General features: G+C 41.7%; 1 protein-coding gene across 3 annotated transcripts in view; it reads left to right on the forward strand.

The window, feature by feature from the left end:
• Positions 1 to 7,459: 7,459 nt before the first annotated feature.
• The window catches only part of mpp3b (MAGUK p55 scaffold protein 3b), an 86,375-nt gene continuing 69,552 nt past the window's right edge, over positions 7,460 to 24,282 (forward strand). Inside the window, exons 1-4 of one of the 3 annotated variants that reach the window (XM_079852055.1) lie at positions 7,460 to 7,692; positions 16,959 to 17,087; positions 17,433 to 17,551; positions 17,634 to 17,711. In XM_079852055.1, the coding sequence (XP_079708181.1) occupies positions 17,063 to 17,087; positions 17,433 to 17,551; positions 17,634 to 17,711 (222 nt within the window). In that variant the 5' untranslated portion in view covers positions 7,460 to 7,692; positions 16,959 to 17,062. The remainder of the gene's footprint in view (positions 7,693 to 16,958; positions 17,088 to 17,432; positions 17,552 to 17,633; positions 17,712 to 24,282) is intronic. The other 2 variants (XM_079852056.1, XM_079852054.1) reach the window with 2 other exon arrangements.

Below are 24,282 nucleotides of genomic sequence, written 5' to 3' on the forward strand. Positions count from 1 at the left end.
CAAAAAATAATCCATATATGGAACATGAAGAAGAGCCATAATCATGTGACATTCCAGGACGTCACTGCTACACACAAAGCTACAGAGATCCCGCTGTAATATGCAGATAAAAGATGTTTTGAAGACAATAAACATGTTTGCTATGATATTTGATTTGCCTGTGTTCTTCAAGCCATGCCAGGTATTTTCATAATAATAGATTATATTTATAATGTAATGCTAATCGATATAGACTTTATCATCGTGCATAAAACTATAAATAATGTTTTCTGTCTGATTTTTTTTTAATCTGAAGCCAAATTATATCACAGAAGATTATTTAAAACACTCGATTGCGTTATGAAGTAAGTTTGGAGCACAAACATGGTTTTAATCTCATAAATGGTCGTGTATTGATGGTGTGCTAAGCTAACATGCTAGCTAGCCCAGGTGCACCTGCCACCAGGGGTTATTCTTTTATGAATTTTGTTCTAAATAAGAATGCTTACTGATATGTTTTAGTGCATTTGACCACTATTTAGTGCACTTCAAATGTGAAGTGAGAACTTTGATAAAAGAAATTAGGGATTGAAACCCTATGAATAGCCTGTGATTAGCCAGTCGTTAGTAACTATAATGCAGACAAAAGAAATGCATATTTCGAGCCATAACCAGTCTGGAGAGGTGTGAATGTGTGCAGGGGGAGACTGAGACTGAATGGGGCTCGTTTGCACCACAAAACAATAGAGACAAAAGACTGAATGGATGCTTAGACGATGACTAAACATCAGTAGCATTTTTAGAGTAGCCTAATCAAAATAAAGTCATGACATGATCTTGAAAAACATTTAACTAAATACAGAGTTTTAGACTTATTATCTTCATATTTTAAATATAACATGGTCAGACATGTGGCTTTAGCTGTAGTGCATTTCTAGATTGCTCCAGTGCCAACTTCAATTTTATTTTCATTAATATGTTTCATAAAAAAAAAATTCTAATAACTTTACAAAACTTTGAAGCTATTTAAAAAAAAAAAAAATCATTATGACAATAATTAATTCTACATTTACAATAAACTACCAGGTGTCAGCTTTCAAATGAGATCATACTTGTGCTTTTAGTGCAAAGGGTTCATGAACTGTATCTGTTTCAGTTTGGGTATGTCATTTCTGGGGATTTTTCAAAAGTGGGGTTGCAGCTTAACAGGTTAAAAGAGTGGAGAAGGCTGGTGGTCAAAGATGGAATTCTTTACAGGCAAGTTAAGGATGTTCAGGGACGGTCCATTGCTCAGCTGGTCTTGCCAGAGAAAATGCGACTTTTGGCCAAAACAAGTCTTCATGACGACTCTGGTCATTTGGGTTTTGAGCCTACTTTGAATCTGTTCCGGGAACGATTCTTTTGGCCAAGAATGCAGTGTGAAATAAAGTCATGGTGTGAGCAGTGTGAAAGATGTTGTCTGAGGAAAACTCCCACTGGAAATAGGGCTCCGCTGGTGAGCATTCACACTAATGCCCCTATGGAACTCATTTGCATGGATTTCCTTGTCCTGGAGAAGTCTAAGGGAGGAATAGAGAATGTCCTGGTGGTCACCGATCATTTCTCAAGATTCGCCCAGGCTTACCCCACAAAAGACCAGAAGGCTGTCACTGTGGCAAGGGTGCTGTGGAAGAATTTCTTCTGCCGATTTGGTTTCCCAGCTAGACTCAGACATGCAGATCAAGGCAGGAATTTTGAGAGTACAGTAGTGAAGGAGTTGTGTAAGCTGACGGGAATTACAAGGACTCATACTAGCACCTACCATCCGCAGGGAAATGGGACCACAGAGAGATTTAACAGAACTCTGATGAATATGTTGGGCACTCTTGCTCCTGATAAAAAACCTAAGTGGCATGAATACATTGACGCACTGACACATGCTTACAACTGCACTCAACACGATTCGACTGGTTTCTCCCCATACTTCTTGATGTATGGCAGACATCCACGACTGCCTGTTGATCTCCTTTTCGGCCTTTCAACAGCAAAAGAGCCATGTGAGTACAGTGAATATGTTCGGACTCTGCATGAGTGCTTGACTTATGCTTATGATGAGGCAGACCAAATGTCGAGGCATGCTAAGGATCTTCAGAAAAAGCACTATGACAAGAAAGCCAAAAGCCACATGTTCCAATCTGGTGACAGAGTGATGGTGAAAGTGTGTTATGTTGAGGGGAAACAGAAGCTGGCTGATAGGTGGGAACCACGTCCATATGTTGTGGTGAAGAAACAGCCAGGAATTCCAGTGTATGTGGTTCGTCCAGATGGTGACAGGGAAAGAGTCATCCACCGAAATCTTCTGTCCCAGTGCATGTTTTTCCCAGTGAGTTCCAAGGACCTTGCCCGAGAGGAGCTTGACATGGAGGAAGTGTCTGGAATGGACTCAAGTGTTTCTGAGGAAGAAGAGTGAGTAGTGGAGACAATTGATAGTGGAAAAAATGGCACTATTACACAGTGTACAAGTGTGGAATGGTCAGATGAGGTGGACGAAGAGCATGAACAGGATGGAAGTCAATTGGAAGAGACTGTGAGTGAAAAGGAGAAGCATGGGGAGCAGACGCCGTTGGAAGTCTCCAATCCTGAGCGGCCAGAGAGGAGATATCCTGAGCGGAAAAGGCGGCCACCAAATAGGCTCTTCTTGGAGATACGTGTTCTCCAAAGCGAGATTGACAAGGAGAAGGTAGAGAGAGGGAGGAAAGTGTGGGAAAAGGCTAAAGCAAAGAAGAAGCAGCAGCTCTACTGTAGTAATACGTATACAGCGATTAAGTATTCTAGAGTATTCTAGAATACAGCTAGAATACCGAGCTTCTCGTCCTCCCTGCCAATCCGTCTCTACAGCACAACTTCACTATCCAGCTAGAGTCATCATCAATCACCCCATCAAAGTCGGTGAGAAATCTTGGAGTAACGTTTGATGACCAGCTGACCTTCACAGATCACATTTCAAAGACAGCTCGATCATGCAGGTTTGCACTGCACAACATCAGGAAGATCAGGCCTTTCCTAACTGAGCATGCAACACAACTTCTCGTCCAGGCCCTGGTCATTTCTAGGCTTGACTACTGTAATGCTCTTCTGGCCGGACTTCCAGCATGTGCAACTAAACCTCTACAGATGATCCAAAATGCTGCAGCCCGTCTTGTCTTCAACGAGCCAAAGAGGGCCCACGTCACTCCTCTGTTCAGCTCACTGCACTGGCTACCTCTCGCTGCTCGCATCAAGTTCAAGGCATTGACGCTTGCTTACAGATCTATCACAGGCTCAGCTCCCTCCTACTTTCACTCACTCCTACGAGTCTACATCCCTGCCAGAAGCCTACGATCGGCCAACGAGCGACGTCTCGTGGTTCCATCCCAGAAAGCCACAAAATCACTTTCCAGAACATTCTCATTCACAGTTCCATGCTGGTGGAACGCTCTCCCCACCCTCATCCGGAATGCAGAATCCCTGACAACCTTCAAAAAACATCTGAAAACCCATCTCTTCCGGGAGCACTTAACCTCATAAAAAAAAAAAAAAAAAAAAAAAAAAAAAAAAAACACCTCCCCTTTCCCTCTAAACCTCACTTATCGGGCTTATGCTACTCTGAATAATGCCTGAACTTTGTATCTTGAGCACTTCTTGCGCTGCTTTTTGTTTTTTGCCTCTTCATGATGACTCGCTTAATCTAGTCCTACTTTGTAAGTCGCTTTGGATAAAAGCGTCTGCTAAATGACTAAATGTAAATGTAAATGTAAATGTAAATGTAAATGTATACACACACACACCCCACACAGACACTTCAAAGAGAATCTTAAGATTTAAACTGACTTAATTTTGTTTTGTTTTTAAGTGATGACTAGGACGGCATCATTTAAAGAGGGGGTGGATGTGGGGAAGATGTAAGATGTTTCTCCTGGCCTTTGGGGGGAGCTGTGTTCTAGGAGTGTTTCACTGTGTCAGTGGGCCCTTCCTCGCATGGGTGGAGCTGTTTACTTTAGTTCTATTTTTCCTTGTGAAAAGGTAGGAGGGTTTTCACTGTTCTCTGTTACATCTATTTAATTTATATAACTATACTGCCGTGCAAAGGCAAAAGACCGTAACTTCGTATTTGGTCGAAAATGAGTTATTTATATTTTTGGCACATTCAAGACCTTCTTTATCATGTGGATAAGTATCTTGAATCAATTCCGGTTTTTTTTCGAGAAAATAATGATTTGTCTTAACAGTAACTTCCAAAAGCCCATGAGAAACCAAGGCAGAACACCGTAACATCAGTTACCGCTCTTTGGCTTTGTTTTGGAACGCTCAAATTACGAGTTACGGTGTTCTGCCTTTGTTTAGCCGCGCGTCAATATGAAGTTACTGTGCCGGTGTTCTATCAAATAATGCTACCTACCAGATTGTACGCTTATCTGCCTTTGTTTTAATGTCCATTAAAATTAAAATTACGGTGTAGCCTGTGTACTTTGTACAGCTGCCATCAGTCGCTCTAACTTCTGATGTCCTCAGAGCGGTCAGAACATTTAGTATGGTCTGCTCCATCGACAAACGTGCGATATCGATCGCGAAGGATTATGCAGAGTTGACAGAAAAACGTTACACATTGCCGTATCAGATGAATACAACCAAGAATTAAAGCTCGGCAAACTAGCTGGCAGAGTGCCAAAACTTCGCCTTCAGCCCCGCCCTAAACGCGGTCGAGTCAACGCTGGACTAATAGGAGGTATTTTGTCATGTCAAATGTATTAATAATGCCATCAGAATGCAACCAAAGCACAGGATAGCAATAAGTAGATGGCTATAAATAATTGTAAATCATACAAAATAAATGCCATGATCACTAGATTTTATACAGGTGTGTACTATAATGATTTTGTTAATGGTGATCAGCAACTAAATATTGATAATGTGGAAGTTACTGCCTTGTGCCTTGGCATGACTTCTCACTTTTTGCTGACAATACAAAGGCAGAGTACAGTAACTTTAAAATAGTGGTCAAAAGTCAAGTTTGAGCTCAAGATTTTTTTATGTATATAATTTCCATTACTAAAACATCTATTTGCCAGATTTCCAGTGTCCTACCTATAATTAATTTGGCGGGACAACTAAAAATCTTTTAAGTCATTTTTCTCAGTTCCACACTCTAGCGACTTAAGGTCTTTTGCCTTTGTAGGGCAGTATATTGGCCATCCATGTTGTTTGAGGAGATGTGTTGCTGTTGAAGATGTTTGCTAACAAATATGTGCAGCTATTTTCAATGGATGGTTTTGTATTACTGAAATTATTTAATGTGTTTTGGTTCCATGTGGTGGGGTATATTTTTTTGTGTATTGTATTGTGTTTGACGCTTGTCTGAGTATTTTTGGGTTTGATTCTTTGTGTTTTGGATGCATCTGACATTTGACAACTGCAGCTAAGACTGTTATTTTGTTTTATAATTTTGTATGTAACTAAGAGTTCTATTTTCCTTGTGAAAAGATGTCGCCGTGTGCTGCAGAGTGGCTGATGCAAATAAATAAAGCATTACTGCTGTGACGACAACAAACTTGGTGTCCTCCTCATTCAACCATCATTCAAACACAACGCAGAGACATTTGGGGGAGCACACAGACGAAAAGGGTTACAGTAATAATATCCTCCTGAGACCCAGAAAAAAAAAGTTTTGTGAATTTAGTTTTTTTCCATGTCATCACACTGTTTAGAGCACAATAAACAAATGGTAAAAAAAAACATTTTTGAAAAATATTTTATTCATACGTTATGCTATGTCCTCTGTAGTGGACGCCAGGACTAAGTTGTTTAAAAAAATAAAATGACATGAAATTATATGTATAGGCAAAAACAATGGGATTTTTTTTCAATCACCAATAAATTTTGGGGTTTTCAACCAAAATTTGTATAAAGATTATTCTCAACTATGTTATGAAAGAAATAACGGAATGAATTGATACACCATTTTACTTTATGCAATATGTGGGTAAAATGGCCATAAATTAATATTCCCATTCAATGCAATGTATCAATACACTGTATCTAATTTGCACATTAATGTGTTCTTGGAGCAACATTTAATGAAAAAAGATAATAATTGACATTAATTGGAGTAATAATATCTAATATTTCATAGGAATATTGATGTATAATTTATTTCCATATTCACTTCTTGTGTCTCACAAAATGCCTGATAAAGACGATTTAAGTCCTGATGTCCTCTACAGTGGACACGTTTGAAATCAACGCCCTGTTCTGTAACAGAAAGTTTTTTTTTAATTTGAAACCCCTTAACATTTTCCTGAGATGTTGTTTTATGAAATACAATTTGAAAAGTAGTCCAATTTAAATTATAATTACAATATATTATCATATTTCCATAAGAATGCTACATTTGATCACTAAATTTATGTCAGACATTTTTAAAGACCAAGGAGTAGTTGTTTTCATGGTGAAACCTCCAAACATTTGGTATCTCTGAAAAGTCCTGAATGTGCTCTTTACAGGACACCCAGGTTGTGTCATGTGACATGTATGATGTCAGAGAAATTCACTAAAATATAATGTCCACTACAGTGGACAAAAGTCTATTTTTGGGTCCCAGGAGGATAATCTAAGAATAAAACAGCTGGACATGCCTCACTAGCGAAACTGTTTACCAACGTGAACAAACGTGAATAAACAAGACTTCACCAACGCGATTCTAGCACGTGAGCACAGTAAACAAGTCTCCTAGTAACTACAACTGCGCTAAAATCAAACACTTACAGTTACTGTCACCTCCTGTTGCTTGACTGCTTCTTTCTACATTTCTGCAACTAAACAAGTGACATCGCCATCTACAGGGCATTGAAGGTTCTATATCTTGTGTGTTTTGCCCTCACCCACCCAAATTTGTCAACAACTTACTACTTTGAATGTGAGTGCATTAGCAGGTAGTTGCTGAATCACATGCGTTTCATATATGAGATGAGGACATGCAGCTGGTGATGAGGCCGAAACGTGCACATCCAGTACAAGTAGGCTTTGACTATTTAATTTTACTTAACTATATTTTATCTATCCGTTATATTGAACGATAATGGTTCACTTTTTGAGCACTCAACTCAACTGAGACGTTTAAGAGGTTGTTGCGTCTACCTTCATTATTGCAATTTAGAGGTGTTACATTTTATTTCGATTTTAGAAAATAAACTTGACTGCTCTCAGAAATTCAACTGTTTCTTGTTTATCACTTGTTTTTTTACAAGTAAAATACTTAAGTACTGTTAAAATAAGATTATCTAAGACTTTTACTCAAGTCATACTGTAATTGTCATTTTCTCATTTAAGGTATCTGTACTTTTCCTCAAGTATGATTTTCAGGTTCTCTTTACACCTCTGGTTAGGAACACCAGGTTTTTGTACTGTAAGTACACGACATTGTCCAGAATCAGGCGCTGCTGATCAGCTCCTGCCATATCACAGCGAGCATCATTAGAGGAGAGAGAGGAAGAGGACCAGTGGGGGGATGGTGATAGAGCAAGAGATTGAAGAGGGAGGGCTGAAGATTGTATGTGAGAGAGAGAGAGAGAGCGAGAAAGGGGGGAGGTAACGAAGAACCGAGACACACTAAGCCAGTGTAGAAGGAATCGCCACAGAGATGCCGAGGGTCTTTCCATGAAAGCGGAAACGCTCTCACACACGCACGGGCGGTAAAAGGTAAGAGATACAGAGGCGTTCTCCCTTTTGCATGCTGGCTGTATAATCCGCTCTGCAGACAGTGTGAACAGCAGGGTGGAAGGATCCTGCACTTAAAAGGATCTCAGCATCCAGTGATGAATTTTTCACTGGCCACATTCCATGACAGACAGTTTTGGAGAGACTCGGGGATGCACGTCTGCTGGAATGAGGTAGAGGGATGCGGGGTGTCCCTTAATTTTTCTCAGATTCTCTTTAGGTTGTCACAGTAAATGCATTTATAAAGCATTACTGAATTGAGTGAATTAAAAAAATAGTGATGTATATGTTGTATTTTGTGTGTTTTCTATTTTTTTCCTCCTGAGCTTCTGCTTTTATACTGTCTTGAGCCATCTTGAAGGTATTCCCTTGCACCTGTGATTTGTTGTCATGACTGTGTGTGTGTGTGTGTGGATCAGGTTTTACCAATATTGTGGGTATTAACCAGAACAATGTTTAAATAAACATATTTAAATTCTAATGCAGTTAGAAGTTAAAGTTGTGTGCAACCTGTCAACTAATTTGCTTGTAACACATTTGCAGGTGCATATACAGTATTGTAACATGTTTTGATTTGATTGGTTTTCTGATCATTTGCTGAATTTGAATGAATTTGGCTCTATAGGGCTCAGTGACTCCTGCTGATGTCAATTGTGATAATCTTCTCAAAAGAGATTTAATTTGATGTCTTTGCTGCCCATGCTTGTGTCCATACAAGCGTTCATGTGCACAATACACACACACACACACACCAAGAGAGAGCCAGAACTGCCAACACTAATGGTGGCCTTTAGCGGTATGTGATAGTGAAAGGGACAGATGGTGCAAGAAGAGTGGCTGATTGACCTTGTCCCCCAGCAAGGCACGTTTTCAGACTTTCATGATTCATTCTGTAAGGGCGAGAACTGGGCAAAAGACCCCCTGTTCTTCTAGAGAAAGAGAGGATGATAAAAGGTCAGACAGAACAGGCCCAAGGTCTTCAGACTGCAAAACAAAACGTGGTTTCACTGGGGAGAATAATTTGCAATTTGGCATTCATAACAATTAGGTTTTGTGTTTGGTGGTGTTGGGGTGGCGTTTTGCATTTGACACTTTCACCGATGGTATTTTCAAATGGTAAGCTGGGCTGCAAAGTACCAGCGAGATGACCCTGATCTGACCATATGTCTGGTGAGAATCCCCATAATGCAGCTGCAGCATGTGAGGAAGATGGAGAGACACACAGAGCAGCGTAATCTTTCCATCACGCACATCATAATCAGAGTGAATGGGAAAGAGAATGTCTTTTGAGAGAATCAGCACGGATTAGAGGGCTTTAAAAAAAAAACAAGAGTCTAGTAAGGTTTCAGCTGGTCTGGAACAAGCTGTACCAAAATTTTAAATCATGACACCCCTCAATATTTCATCCACTGTAGGGTTTCAGCTCCTTTTGTGAAATATTCAAAATTCAGAATGTCTCTCAGATCTAATCTTTCATCAGCACAAGGTTGTGATTTCTGAAACCATAGGCCTCTGTTTGTAATTTAAGCCATTTAATGCAAGCCATTTAATGCAATCACTTTATGAATTTAAGACTTCCTGCTCTGATTTAAGAACTTTTTAAGGGCTTAATTTGTGTAAGGACGAACTAAAACCTGCAGAAATCCTGATATAGTGAAAAACGATAAATGGTTTAATATATATTGTCATTTTATATTGTCAACCATGGTGTCACGGGATGGGGAAAATGGTGAAGCGAGGATTCAAGTGCAGGAAGAAGGGTTTTTAATAGACAATCAAAATCAAACAAAACCTCCCCGTGGGGGAAAACAAGACAGGCCTCAGGTAAGAACATGAAACACGAGGGAACATACATATACAACGAACCAGCACAGGACTGCAAACACAGGGAGACTAAATAGGGAACAAACAAAAGAAGGTAACGAACAGAGCAGGTGGGGAAGATAAACCAATAATGAGATAACGAGATGGGAAGGGCTAGACAATTGACATGAGAGCACATGGCACAAGGAATACAAGACAAGCCATGTGCTCACAATAACCAAACTGAACAACAAAGGACAAACTGGGAATGTCAGAGCTCTGTCACCATTCAGAATAACCCAGACGGAAGTGACAGAACCCTGACACATGGTCATTTTACTGTAAAATACTGTTAAAGTAATAGTATTTGAATAGCCTGGGTTTCCCCATGCTGCCTTGAGCGCAGCGCGATTTTATTCACGCTGCTAGGCAGCCTGGATACCATGGACCAGATTTTCGCCTCAGCGAGGGGACCAATCACAGAACGGGGAGGGAGCAGCAAGACGATGACGACGTCTAAGCGACACACCGAAGCAGTTTGTTTATATCTATGGATCCAACATGGCAGCAGACGCTAAGTTACCTTTCGATGCAGCCTTAGATAGTGTTTTAAGTAGTTTAGAATGCAAGTTTATTTCGTCTTCTTCCTCGTCGAATTTCTGTCGCTCTACATACGTCATCTGGTATAATAGAAAAGATTGGCTATGAGCTACGTGCAGGCGCATTTGATAGACGTTCGTAGTGCCCAATAAACGGCTCTGGGCATTCGTAAACCACGCCTCAAATACGAGAAAATTAACATGTGGTTCCCAGACCACGTCTCAATGAGAAAGAGGTCTGACGTTAGTCAGGCTAGTATTTGAAAGTAAAATCTATGAATTATCATATAATTTATGGTGAAAACCAGTAGGCCTAAATTCCAGGAATTTATATTTTGTTTATTTAAATAAATGTATTTATTTAATAGCGTTGTTGATTTAGTATTTATTTAAATACATTTTAAAAAATCAGATTTTTGCTATCAGTAATGTACATTATGGTCTTTAGTGTTACATTTCCTGTTATTTAGTTAATGTTGATTGCATTATTTTAGTGTCACGTTTTCTATTGTACCACCTGTATTATAATGGTGGTTATCAGTACATTTTAAGGTACAAAGCAGATTTTGTTATTTTAAGTACTATTGGTATATTGACATTATTTAACTGGAGGATTTGCACCTGCCCACACTGCCAAAAGAATCAAAACTTGGTTCAATGCCCATGGTATCACTGTGTAATTACTGTGTGATTTCATGTAATATTCAAATTTTTTGAAATCCTTTTCTCGTGGGTTTTATGAGCTGGAAGCCCAAATTATGTACAAATAAACAACAAAATACTTGAAATCGTTTAAGTTGTGGGCCCTGAATCTATAATCTATGGAAGTTTAACGTTTTGAATGGAATTATGGAAATAAATAAACTTTTCCATGATATTCAAATTTTTTGGAAAGGGTCTGTATATGGTCTGTATATTTAATATTATGTTTAAATATATGGTTTTAAATTGTACAATATACAGGCAACAATATGCCTGTCACAATTACGTTAGTTTGGACCCGTTATGTTTCGTCACCGTCTGCCTTCGTCCTTCATTTGTTGTCACAGACACTATGTTCAGCTGTGCACTCATCAATCACCATCATTATCACCTGTATATGTTTAGTACTGTTTCAGTTCAGTGTCCGCCGGTGTCGTCAGTGTTATGGTTGTGTTTGCGTGGCTGTCTACTGTGGATACTATTAAAGCCTGTCTTGGATCTTCATCTTCTTCATTGTGTGCTTAAACAACCAACCTCGTGACAGAACACCGGACCAAACAAAGTAAATAGTGACGTGTTTGAAAGTTTTCTTTTCTTTTTTTGTGTTCAGTGTTTTTTCCATTGTCACCCCTTCTTGCACCATGGACTTTCCAGCATTGAAACTTATGTGCTTTGAGCAGGGTGAACGCTCCCTTGAGAAAAAGAGTTTTTGGATCTCGCCCATCAAACTACATTCCTGGAAGACTGCCTGTGCATGTTCCTGCGTGTCGGTCTCAACGCTGCCACGCATTCACGGTTGTCCGGGGAGGTATTTTGAGGAAGCTTCGCAACATATATGGAGAGGGTGCTGGTGTCCTGCGGATCAGCGTTCACCGTCGAGGATGCTGCCAGCCCTACTTCCCATCCAAAACCACCCAGACGATAAGGATCGAAGGCCTGAGCCCACGGCAGATAGCGCGAAGGTGACCAACGCGACGTACGAGCAGGGCCCATCGAAGAGGGAGTATTGGTGAGGAGTGAGCCCTGCCCACCCCGTCCGCTATTTAGAGTGACTTTCTGTTGACTTTAAAGGACACTTGTTTTGCATTTGGAGAGGAGGATTCCCCATCCCCTTTGATCCCGCCTGAATCAGAATCTACATCTTCAGACCTGCTAGCCCCTCCCAGCCCCCCTCTTCCACCACCTCTCCAGACTATTTTGAACGCTCTATTAATTATTATTATTATTATTATTATTATTGCATTGGTTTTCAGTCTCTTCCCCAGTCTTCAGCCATCTGTGCCACCCAGTTATCACTGTCTCCCTTAAGTCCCTTGGTATCACCTCTGCCTCCTCTCAGTAGCGTGGCACCACCTCGGACCTGTCGGGAGCCATCTCTTCCTGGGCATGAGGACCCCGAGGCTCCACCTCTAGCCTCGGTGCGCAACGCTATGTCTCGACCCGTCACCCTGGCTCCTGCGCTCCTTCCGCCCTCGACCTTAGCGTAGATCATCGGCCATTCGGCCTTCCCCTTTCCCTCGACATGTTGGCTCCACCTGGGTCAGACATCACTCTGTTTCCGCTGCTCTCTGGTCCGCCACCCCTTCGGCTGTGGCTTGCCCCACCCTACCTTAGGTTCCGCCTCCATCCTCGGTCGCTCCAACTAGCCCTCAGACCTCTGGATCCCCTCCTCTATCTCGAGAGATCGTCGCTGCAGCTCCGTCGTGGCCACCAAGATCTTCGCCATCTCTCCACCACCTCGGCTCATCGGCTGCATGGTGGGCTCCATCTTCGCTGCCATTGCCTTCGGTCATCCCCCATGGCGACCCACATCAGTGTTCCTCCATGGCTTCTCCCTCCATCAACGCCACTGTGGGGCACTCCCCTGGCTGTGGCCTAGATGAAGAACCATCATACCCTGCTCAAGGTCATCCCCTGGCTCACTCCATCACCACCACCCTGGACTTGGTGGTTCGTCCTCCTCACGGTCGTCCGTCCACCTCCACAGCCTCCTCCTGCCTGTCTGTGCCATCCCTTCACCAGCCTTCTTCACCATCCCTTCGCCAGGCCCCTTAACCATCCCCTCATCCTCTTCGCCACCTCTTCTCCATGGCGTGAGGTTGCGCCTACCCAGGAGGGGGCGTTCTCACAATCACATTCGTTTGGACTCGTTATGTTTTGTCATAGTCTGCCTTCGTCCCTCATTTGTTGTCACGGACACTAATTATGTTCAGATGTGCACTCATCAATCACCATCATTATCATCTGTATATATACAGTGGGGAGAACAAGTATTTGATACACTGCCGATTTTGCAGGTTTTCCTACTTACAAAGCATGTAGAGGTCTGTAATTTGTATCATAGGTACACTTCAACTGTGAGTGACGGAATCTAAAACAAAAATCCAGAAAATCACATTGTATGATTTTTAAATAATTAATTTGCATTTTATTGCATGACATAAGTATTTGATCACCTACCAACCAGTAAGAATTCCGGCTCTCACAGACCTGTTAGTTTTTCTTTAAGAAGCCCTCCTGTTCTCCACTCATTACCTGTATTAACTGTACCTGTTTGAACTTGTTACCTGTATAAAACACACATGTCCACAGACTCAATCAAACAGACTCCAACCTCTCCACAATGGCCAAGACCAGAGAGCTGTGTAAGGACATCAGAGATAAAATTGTAGACCTGCACAAGGCTGGGATGGGCTACAGGACAATAGGCGAGCAGCTTGGTGAGAAGGCAACAACTGTTGGCGCAATTATTAGAAAATGGAAGAAGTTCAAGATGATGGTCAATCTCCCTCGGTCTGGGGCACCATGCAAGATCTCACCTCGTGGGGCATCAATGATCATGAGGAAGGTGAGGGATCAGCCCAGAACTACATGGCAGGACCTGGTCAATGACCTGAAGAGAGCTGGGACCACAGTCTCAAAGAAAACCATTAGTAACATACTACGGCGTCATGGATTAAAATCCTGCAGCGCACACAAGGTCCCCCTGCTCAAGCCAGCGCATGTCCAGGCCCGTCTGAAGTTTGCCAATGACCATCTGGATGATCCAGAGGAGGAATGGGAGAAGGTCATGTGGTCTGATGAGACAAAAATAGAGCTTTTTGATCTAAACTCCACTCGCCGTGTTTGGAGGAAGAAGAAGGATGAGTACAACCCCAAGAACACCATCCCAACCATGAAGCATGGAGGTGGAAACATCATTCTTTGGGGATGCTTTTCTGCAAAGGGGACATGACGACTGCACCGTATTGAGGGGAGGATGGATGGGGCCATGTATCGCGAGATCTTGGCCAACAACCTCCTTCCCTCAGTAAGAGCATTGAAGATGGGTCGTGGCTGGGTCTTCCAGCATGACAACGACCCGAAACACACAGCCAGGGCAACTAAGGAGTGGCTCCGTAAGAAGCATCTCAAGGTCCTGGAGTGGCCTAGCCAGTCTCCAGACCTGAACACAATAGAAAATCTTTGGAGGGAGCTGAAAGTCCGTATTGCCCAGCGACAGCCCCGAAACCTGAAGGATCTGGAGAAGGTCTGTATGGAGGAGTGGGCCAAACTCCCTGCTGCAGTGTGTGCAAACCTGGTCAAGAACTACAGGAAATGTATGATCTCTGTAATTGCAAACAAAGGTTTTTGTAACAAATATTAAGTTCTGCTTTTCTGATGTATCAAATACTTATGTCATGCAATAAAATGCAAGTTAATTACTTAAAAATCATACAATGTGATTTTCTGGATTTTTGTTTTAGATTCCGTCACTCACAGTTGAAGAGTACCTATGATAAAAATTACAGACTTCTACATGCTTTGTAAGTGAGAAAACCTGCAAAATCGGCAGTGTATCAAATAGTTGTTCTCCCCACTGTATAGCCGCTTTCCGACCAAGTAGTTACAGGAACTTAGTTCTAGGAACTGTCCACTTCTAAACAGTTCTAAGAACTACTCTCTCCCAAACTCGGTTTTGCTGTTTGCGTTCGCACTGGCCAAGTGGCCATAGGAACTGGTAGGAGGGGTAAGGGAGTGACGCAAGCACGGTGACTTTTATTTTGACGGCGCGACGGACCTTTATTTTGGCGGCGCTGAGAACGCCAGAGCAAACAATGCTCGCATTCTCTGTGTTTATTAGTTAGCGATCTGTCTAACAGTACTGATTAATATGTTATTAGATAGAACTGTTATAGAAAGTAGACAGTATATGAAAAAAAAGGTTTTTAGCCTATGCCGTGTGGTTGATGTCCAGTGTTGCTAGCTGGGCAGATAAACATAATCATGTTTGGCTTGGTCCCCTCAAAGTTGCGTTGGATTTTCTCTTCAGCATAAAGGTTTAGAGACCCATCTATCACTGTTTTCCATGTTTGTATAGTTAGTTTATGGAGTAAATATATATGTTATAATCTGTGTTTACACATTCTAGCTGTTTTAAAAATGGCGGGTGCTGGTGTTCCGCGTGCGTTCGGTCAATCAGCGTACACTAACGTCACGGGTAGTTCCTATAGTGCTGGTTTAGACCCTACTCTGAAGTAGGACCTAAATTAATTCCTCCAAATGGAGTTCCTAGAACTAAAATCGTTCCTAGTTCCTGCGGTGCGAACACGCCGACATCCGGGTACTTTAGCCAATAGTTCTAGGAACTGTGAAAAGGTTCCTCCGGTCGGAAAGCGGCTTATGTGACCCTAGATCACAAAACCAGTCACAAGTCGCACGGGTATATTTGTGGTAATAGGCAAAAATACATTGTATGGGTCAAAAAAAACATTTTTCTTTCATGCCAAAAATCATTAGGATATTAAGTAAAGATCATGTTCCATGAAGATATTTTGTAAATTTCCTTCCAAAAATATATAAAACATATATTTTTGTGAGTGAATGCAGCACAATCGCGAACATAAATGGACAACTTTAAAGGCGATTTTCTCAATGTTTTTTTTTTTTTTTTTGCACCCTCAAATTCCAGATTTACAAATAGTTGTATCTCGGCAAAATATTGTCCTATCAATGGAAAGCTTATTTATTCAGCTTCCAGATGATGTATAAATCTCAATTTAAAAAAATGTACCCATGTGACTGGTTTTGTGGTCCAGAGTCACATATGTTCTGTGTCAGTTTGGTGTCCGGTGTCATCAGTTATGCTTCTGTTTGCGTGCCTATGTTTGGATTTGCCTGTGGATACTATTAAAGCCTGTCTTGGATCTTAATTGTGTTTTTATACAACTAGCCCTGTGACATTGCCATTGCATAATACCTAATACCTGTCACCACTGTCACACATTTTAACTTAAAAACGGTTCTCCAATGTGATCATGGGAACATAAAAGGATATTGCATGAGAAATGTTCTCATATGGAATCTGCATTGCATTCTCAAGAAATCCTGTTTTCGAGCACTACATTCACAGAAATGTTTAGGGCTGTTTTATTTGATTTGTAAATGGGCTAAATGATTTAACCATGCTTGCAGTAAAACCGAAAAGCATCAGTTTCAGACTCTGTTAATGAGACTTTAAAGTAGTGCAGCGTACACTGTTTCCTGTGATGTATCTCTGGATGAAAAGCAGTGATAAAGTATTGATTGTTGTTGCCATGGGGATTATTTCCACCGGGGAATCGTTTTCAAGAGAAGTGATCATATTTCTACTTACTTCACTCATTTACAGTGATCTGTGTAGACCACCAGAATCTATATCCCCTCTGAAGAGAGATGCTTTTCTTCAATTGACTCATCACAGCAAAATCCTATCCGGATTAAACTGAGATGACTAAGTGTAATTGAATTTAATGCCATGCCTAATGACTATTGTCACATCTTTCATTCTCCCCCTTTCCTCTCTTTTTTCTTCTTGTTTGTGTAACCTTTCTATTTTGTCTCATCTTTTTTTAAAAGCAAAATTTCACCTAATGGTAGTTTGTTATACTTCATAACATAGAAAACCTCACCATGCAAACAGCAACGGCATTTAAAGCCAAAATTAAATGATCTAGTGACCATAAAATATTATTACCCTCTAATTGTCATTATTTTGGATTTGCCTCATTGATTTGATGTGCCACATAATTATTGATGTGCCATATAACAGCTATTTACCATGAAATCCATGAAAGGAACAATTAAAATGTTAACTTGTTAACCATTTTTTTTCTCTCTCTTAAGGTTTTGTGGATAACAGGCTTTTCAGATGAGCCTGCATTTTGAATGATCAAAGAGAAGAGGAGAACCCCTTTTCCTGTGTCTCTCTGTCCGTCTCATGAGCAGCCATGCCTGTTCTCTCACCTACCACAGGTACTTCATACAGCAACTGTGATGCTCTCATTCAATAAACTCACTTGATCATCATATTAAAAAAACACACAAAAAATATTTATACATAAAGAAATTAATAGTGAAAGATTTTTTTAAATCATGTAATTCACGTTTTATTTTACGTGGAAGCAACTGAATACTTTAACATTATAAAACATATTCTGAAACATGGCTAGAGTATTTTTTCAATGGTATTGGTGACTAAAAATATTTGTTTTTGTGTGATGTTACAGTACAAACACTAATAGGTGTCAGTAATCCTGATGTATCAGTCAACGCAACAGCTATTATATTTTTCATTATTCAAACTCTTGCATGCTGCAGGTTTACATGAGATGCTAGCCCTCCTCACCTCCCAGCTGCATCCAGAAGCTAATCATAAGGAGGACCTGGTCTTCCTCAGGGAGGTCTTCAGTGAGAGGAGCCTCAGCTATCTTATGAAAGTGCGTAATGCTGGAGAAAATGTCTAATATCTTAATAGTGTTTCTGTGAATGATTATCAATCTGTTCTGACCTGTCTTGTAGATTCATGTGCGACTGAGGCAGTTCCAGCTCCAGAGTCCGACCCCAGTGTTCCATAGCGCATCCTGCCTGGCCGAAGACGTAAGTGTGTGTCATCTCTACCCTCATGCTGCAAACAATCAAATCCTCATTATAACTAATATACATATGTCTTCATAAGATTTTATACAATATACACCAGTTCAAACATATACTTGACTCAATAGTCAAAAGTATTATTGATTTGACTGCACTTACACTATTGGATGAGAACTGAGCTGGACGATGACACTGTTTACGGCAGAAATGCTTAAACGATGAAATTAACTTATTTAATAATTGATGATCTTTACAGTGGAACTGAATCAACACTGAACTTCAGCTGAACAATGACATTATTTTCTTTTAAAGCTGCTGTACAGCCGAAATGAATTCTGTTTGCATCATTGAATCATTTTCCTGTCATTGTTGCTGTAAAGCTGATTTGAAACAATCTGTATTATATAAAACACTATATAAATAAAGGTGACTTGACAAGATATTAATTTAAAAAAAAAAAAAACTCCAGCAAAACAGTAATATAATTTTTTTACTGTTTTCTATTTTAAAACATTTTAAAATGTAACTTATTCCAGTGATTGCAAAGCTGATTTTTGATCAGTCATTACTCCAGTCATCAGTGTCAGTGATCCTCCAGAAATCATCGTAGTATGCTCATTTGGTGCACATGAAACATTTATTCTTATTATTATTAGTTGGTAACAATCTTACTGAACCCAAACTTTTTAATGGTTGTGTAGCCTATGTAAAACAGCAACTTATTTTTAAGCAATAAATTTATAAAATTGAGGATTTATTTTTTACTGGATAACACAATATGAATAAAACAAAAACAGTTGCTTAATTCAGAACTACAGTGAGGAAAATAAGTATTTGAACACCCTGCTATTTTGCAAGTTCTCCCACTTAGAAATCATGGAGGGGTCTGAAATTGTCATCGTAGGTGCATGTCCACTGTGAGAGACGTAATCTAAAAAAAAAAATCCAGAAATCACAATGTATGATTTTTTAACTATTTATTTGTATGACACAGCTGCAAATAAGTATTTGAACACCTGAAAAAATCAATGTTAATATTTGGTACAGTAGCCTTTGTTTGCAATTCAAACGTTTCCTGTAGTTTTTCACCAGGTTTGCACACACTGCAGGAGGGATTTTGGCCCACTCCTCCACACAGATCTTCTCTAGATCAGTCAGGTTTCTGGGCTGTCGCTGAGAAACACGGAGTTTGAGCTCCCTCCAAAGATTCTCTATTGGGTTTAGGTCTGGAGACTGGCTAGGCCACGCCAGAACCTTGATATGCTTCTTACAGAGCCACTCCTTGGTTATCCTGGCTGTGTGCTTCGGGTCATTGTCATGTTGGAAGACCCAGCCTCGACCCATCTTCAATGCTCTAACTGAGGGAAGGAGGTTGTTCCCCAAAATCTCGCAATACATGGCCCCAGTCATCCTCTCCTTAATACAGTGCAGTCGCCCTGTCCCATGTGCAGAAAAACACCCCCAAAGCATGATGCTACCACCCCAATGCTTCACAGTAGGGATGGTGTTCTTGGGATGGTACTCATCATTCTTCTTCCTCCAAACACGTTTAGTGGAATTATGACCAAAAAGTTCTATTTTGGTCTCATATGACCACATGACTTTCTCCCATGACTCCTCTGGATCATCCAAATGGTCATTGGCAAACTTAAGACGGGCCTTGACATGTGCTGGTTTAAGCAGGGGAAACTTCCGTGCCATGCATGATTTCAAACCATGACGTCTTAGTGTATTACCAACAGTAACCTTGGAAACGGTGGTCCCAGCTCTTTTCAGGTCATTGACCAGCTCCTCCCGTGTAGTTCTGGGCTGATTTCTCACCTTTCTTAGGATCATTGAGACCCCACGAGGTGAGATCTTGCATGGAGCCCCAGTCCGAGGGAGATTGACAGTCATGTTTAGCTTCTTCCATTTTCTAATGATTGCTCCAACAGTGGACCTTTTTTCACCAAGCTGCTTGGCAATTTCCCCGTAGCCCTTTCCAGCCTTGTGGAGGTGTACAATTTTGTCTCTAGTGTCTTTGGACAGCTCTTTGGTCTTGGCCATGTTAGTAGTTGGATTCTTACTGATTGTATGGGGTGGACAGGTGTCTTTATGCAGCTAACGACCTCAAACAGGTGCATCTAATTTAGGATAATAAATGGAGTGGAGGTGGACATTTTAAAGGCAGACTAACAGGTCTTTGAGGGTCAGAATTCTAGCTGATAAACAGTGTTATGTTCTGTGATTTATGTTCATGGACTGCAATACTGAACCAGTCCGCTAGGGCCTGTGAGACATTATTGTATGGTGTGGAAAAAGTAAGAAGAAGAGTGAAGTAAAGAAAAAGGTTGAATGTTGAAAACAACTGTTCCTCTCATCTGTTTGATTTCTTTTTATTACGAGTCTAAACACTACAAATTTTTGCGACGAGGATGTCTGCATCCGTACCCATGCCTGCATGTTTTCTTCCGATGGTGGGAGAGCCCGCTATACCGTTTTCTACATGGAAGAACATTTTCCAAAACTACTTACTTGTCATCGGAGCGCGAGGTGACGCATGGCCTGATGCTAGACTTCGTGCAGTTCTTTTACATTGTCTCGGTACGGAAGGCCAGAGACTTTTCTATACACTGCCAAACGGTGGTACAACGTATGATGAGGCCATGGCGGCACTTGATGCTCATTTCACGCCAAGAGTGAATGTTGTCGCTGCACGGCATAAATTCAGACAACGCGCACAGCGCATTGATGAAACAGTAAGTCAGTTTATAGCGGAGTTACGTCATCTGGCGGTGGATTGTCAGTTCGGAGGAATGGAGGACGAAATGCTAAGGGACCAACTGATTGAACGGGTTTTTCTGGCCGCGGTGAGAGACAGATTGTTACTTGAGCCCGAACTTACATTGGAACGCGCTTCTGCGTTAGCGTTGCAAGTCGAATCGGCAGTACAAAATGCTACACTTCTTTCAACTACTGGTTCATCTCCTGCGCAGGTTCAAGCCATCTCGAGGACAAAGGCCAGTTTCAAAAGAGGTAAACAAAAGTATGAAAAAATGCCAGTACAAACTGGGAAGCCACAGACTTCAAATAAAAGACGCTGTTTTCGCTGTGGATCAAATACTCACTTGGCCAACGCACACACTTGTCCTGCTGCGTCTGCCACATGTCATCAGTGTGGATAGAAAGGACATTTTGCAAAGGTATGTAAATCTTCTGCTGTCAGAGAAGTGGTGGTGCCTGAACTGACTGTACTGTGTGTAAATCAGTCTCATGACAAAATTCGTTGCCAAGTACAGTTGGAAGCACCGCAAGGCAATAAAATACCACTTGAATTGATTGTTGATACAGGATCAAGTGTGTCCATCCTTCCAGAGACCCTGTTCATGAAACATTTTGCAAATTGTGAACTGAAGGAACCTCAAGTGAGGTTAGTCACATACTCACGTGAACACCTACCAACCTTAGGCTGTTTCACTGTTTCTGTGTCACATGATGGTGTTGCAACCACTGCAAATTTCTATGTGGTCAAAACGGGTTCACCACTTTTGGGCATGGACTTGATTAAAGCCTTAAACTGTCACATTGTGGGAGATAGGATTGTTACATTATCGAGCCCCGCTGCTTCACCAGTGCTAGAAATATGTAATACAGCAGCCAGCTCACCAGGATGTGTCAAAGGATTTGTGCACAAAGTGCAGATTGATGAGTCTGTGAAACCAGTGCAGCACAAACTACGCAGATTACCACTGAGTGTACGGGAGGAGGTTTCCAAGGAAATTGATCGCTTACTGGGTGATGGAATAATTGAAAAGATTGATGCTTCGCCATGGGTGTCACCGATCGTCGTAACCAGGAAAAAATCGGGAGAAATTCGTGTGTGTGTGGATTTGAGAGAGCCTAATCGAGCGGTAATTACTGACTGCTACCCACTGCCTCATATGGAGGATCTTTTCACAGAGCTCAGAGGCGCTACGGTGTTCTCCCAGATTGATTTGCAAAGTGCATACCATCAACTTCCTCTTCATGAGGAGAGTCAAAATTTGACTGCATTCATCACACACGATGGGTTATTCAAATTCACAAAGGTTCCTTTCGGGTTGGCTTCGGCGCCCTCCGCCTTTCAGAAAATGATGAAAACTGTACTTGAGGGTTTACCAGGAGTACAGAACTACTTAGATGACCTCATCGTGTATGGCTAAAACAAAGCCACCCACGATGCCAATCTACGGGCAGTGATGACTCGACTCACAGACATTGGTCTAAAACTTAACATGAAGAAAAGCAAATTCGGCCAGAGCAGAATTAGGTATCTAGGCCATGACATCTCAAAAGAGGGACTACATCCTAACCCCGACTCAGTTGAAGCCATTGCAAATGCACCTGCACCAACCGACCTACCTTCATTACGGTCCTTCTTAGGTCTTACGTCTTGGTTTAGCAAGTTCATCCCGAACTATGCAATGGTAGTAGACCCTCTGCGTGAGATACTCAGATCATCTCAGAATGGATTTACATGGACGGAAACAGCTGAGGCGAGTTTTCGAGGGCTAAAGCAGCTGTTAGTCCACAGCCCAGCCTTAGCTTTATTCGACCCCTCCTTACCAACATTTGTGTCCACCGATGCTTCCGATTACAGCATTGGAGGTGTCATCTCTCAACGGCACCCAGATCAGACAGAGCGTCCAATAGCATTCGCTTCTCGTACATTGACGCCAGCCGAAAGAAAATACAGTACAGTTGAAAAGGAAGCATTAGCGTGTGTCTGGACAGTAGAACGTTGGAGGACTTACCTTTGGGGCAGGAAGTTTACACTGAAGACGGACCACCAAGCACTGACCACATTACTGGCCACCAGAGGAATGAACAGAGCAGGAATGAGGATAGCGCGCTGGTCAGCCAGACTCCTGTGTTTCAACTACAATCTGGAATACAGACCAGGTAAAACAAATTGTGTGGCTGATTGTTTGTCGCGTTTACCATTACCTGATTCAGATGCTGGTCAGGAAGAGGAATTAGGCCTTGTGGCAGAGATTTCAAAGGACCTTTCAAAAACCATTCCTATGAAGGATCTCCTGGAAGCCTGCGAATCTTGTCCAGAGCTGTCCAAGCTGCATGCCCAAATCACACAAGGCTGGCCTAAATCACAGAAACAAATGGATCCAACGATCATGGCGTACTTTCAGATCAGGCATGAGCTAGCTGTGGATGATAAGTATATTTTGAGAGGGCAGAGACTAGTTGTGCCAGTTGCACTGCGCTCTAAATTAATTCACTTAGCACACGAGGGGCACCAGGGAGTGGTACGAACTAAGCAACGGCTAAGAGACTTGTACTGGTGGCCTCGTATGGACTATGAGGTGCATTCGACCATTGCTTCTTGTTCCGCCTGTCAGTCCTGTGACAAAACCGCCCGGACGTGTCCAGCTCCATTGCAGCCAGTGGACCTGCCAGATGGTCCATTTCAGAAAGTTGCAATAGATATTGTAGGACCTTTTGAGAGAGCCACACAGGACTGTCGGTTTGCTATTACGATGGTGGATTATTATAGTAAGTGGCCGGAGGTTGCATTTACCTCAAACGTTACAACCAACACCGTTACAAAGTTTCTAGCATCTGTGTTTGCGAGAGAAGGTAACCCACTCACCTTAGTCAGTGATAATGGGCCGCAGTTCATTTCTTCTGCATTCGCTGATTTCCTGGCTGAAAGAGGAATAAAACACATTCGTTGCAGTGTTTACTGGCCCCAAGCGAACGGTGCTGTGGAGAGATGGAATCGAGTTTTAAAGAACTGCATCCAAGTAGCTGAAATGCAACAACTTCCATGGAAGCAAGCGGTCACAGATTTCCTCCTGAACTACAGAGCTACACCGCACAGGCGTACAGGCGTATCACCTTTTGAGCTGTTAAGAGGGAGGAAGATGCGCACAAAGCTAAACACTCTGTCAACCACAACAGCTCAGGGTGAGAAAGTGACAATGGGCATACGTGACCGTGTACAGCGGGTTCAGCAAAAGATGAAACTGTACACCGATAAGAAACGTGGAGCAAAACCACCACCCTTCAAGTGTGGAGATCGGGTACGTTTAAGAAAACCTATGCATGTACCAAAGGCTGGAAGGAAATTCACTGATCCAATGTTAGTGAATAAGAAACTGGGACCGAGCACTTATGTCTTGAGTGACGGGAAGAAATGGAACGCGGCCCACTTGTCTTTGGTTCCAGAAAACACTCAAATGACATTAGAAAATGCTCAGGTTAACCCTGGAACAGAGGATGTTGTGTATGAGCCAGTTAAGAGCACACGGGCTAGACAGCCTCCGGTATGGTTAAAGGACTATGCTACAGAGTAAAGAAAAACCGAAAGGAAAAGTAAACGAAAGAACACTAGTGTTGTGGTAGGGAAGTAACTGAAAATATATGGTGAATGTGTTCATGTGTTTATTCATATGTTAGTTAATTGATAGGTTCTAAGATACAGAAGTAAATTTATAGTTTAAGAGCATAATTCATAAGTGGTTGGAAATTGGGGCTGAATAATTCCACTTGTTAAGAGTCTTTCCTAAAGAAAGAGGGGAATGTTATGTTCTGTGAT

Source organism: Squalius cephalus (assembly GCF_949319135.1).
Source record: "Squalius cephalus genome assembly, chromosome: 19".
Taxonomy (NCBI): domain Eukaryota; kingdom Metazoa; phylum Chordata; class Actinopteri; order Cypriniformes; family Leuciscidae; genus Squalius; species Squalius cephalus.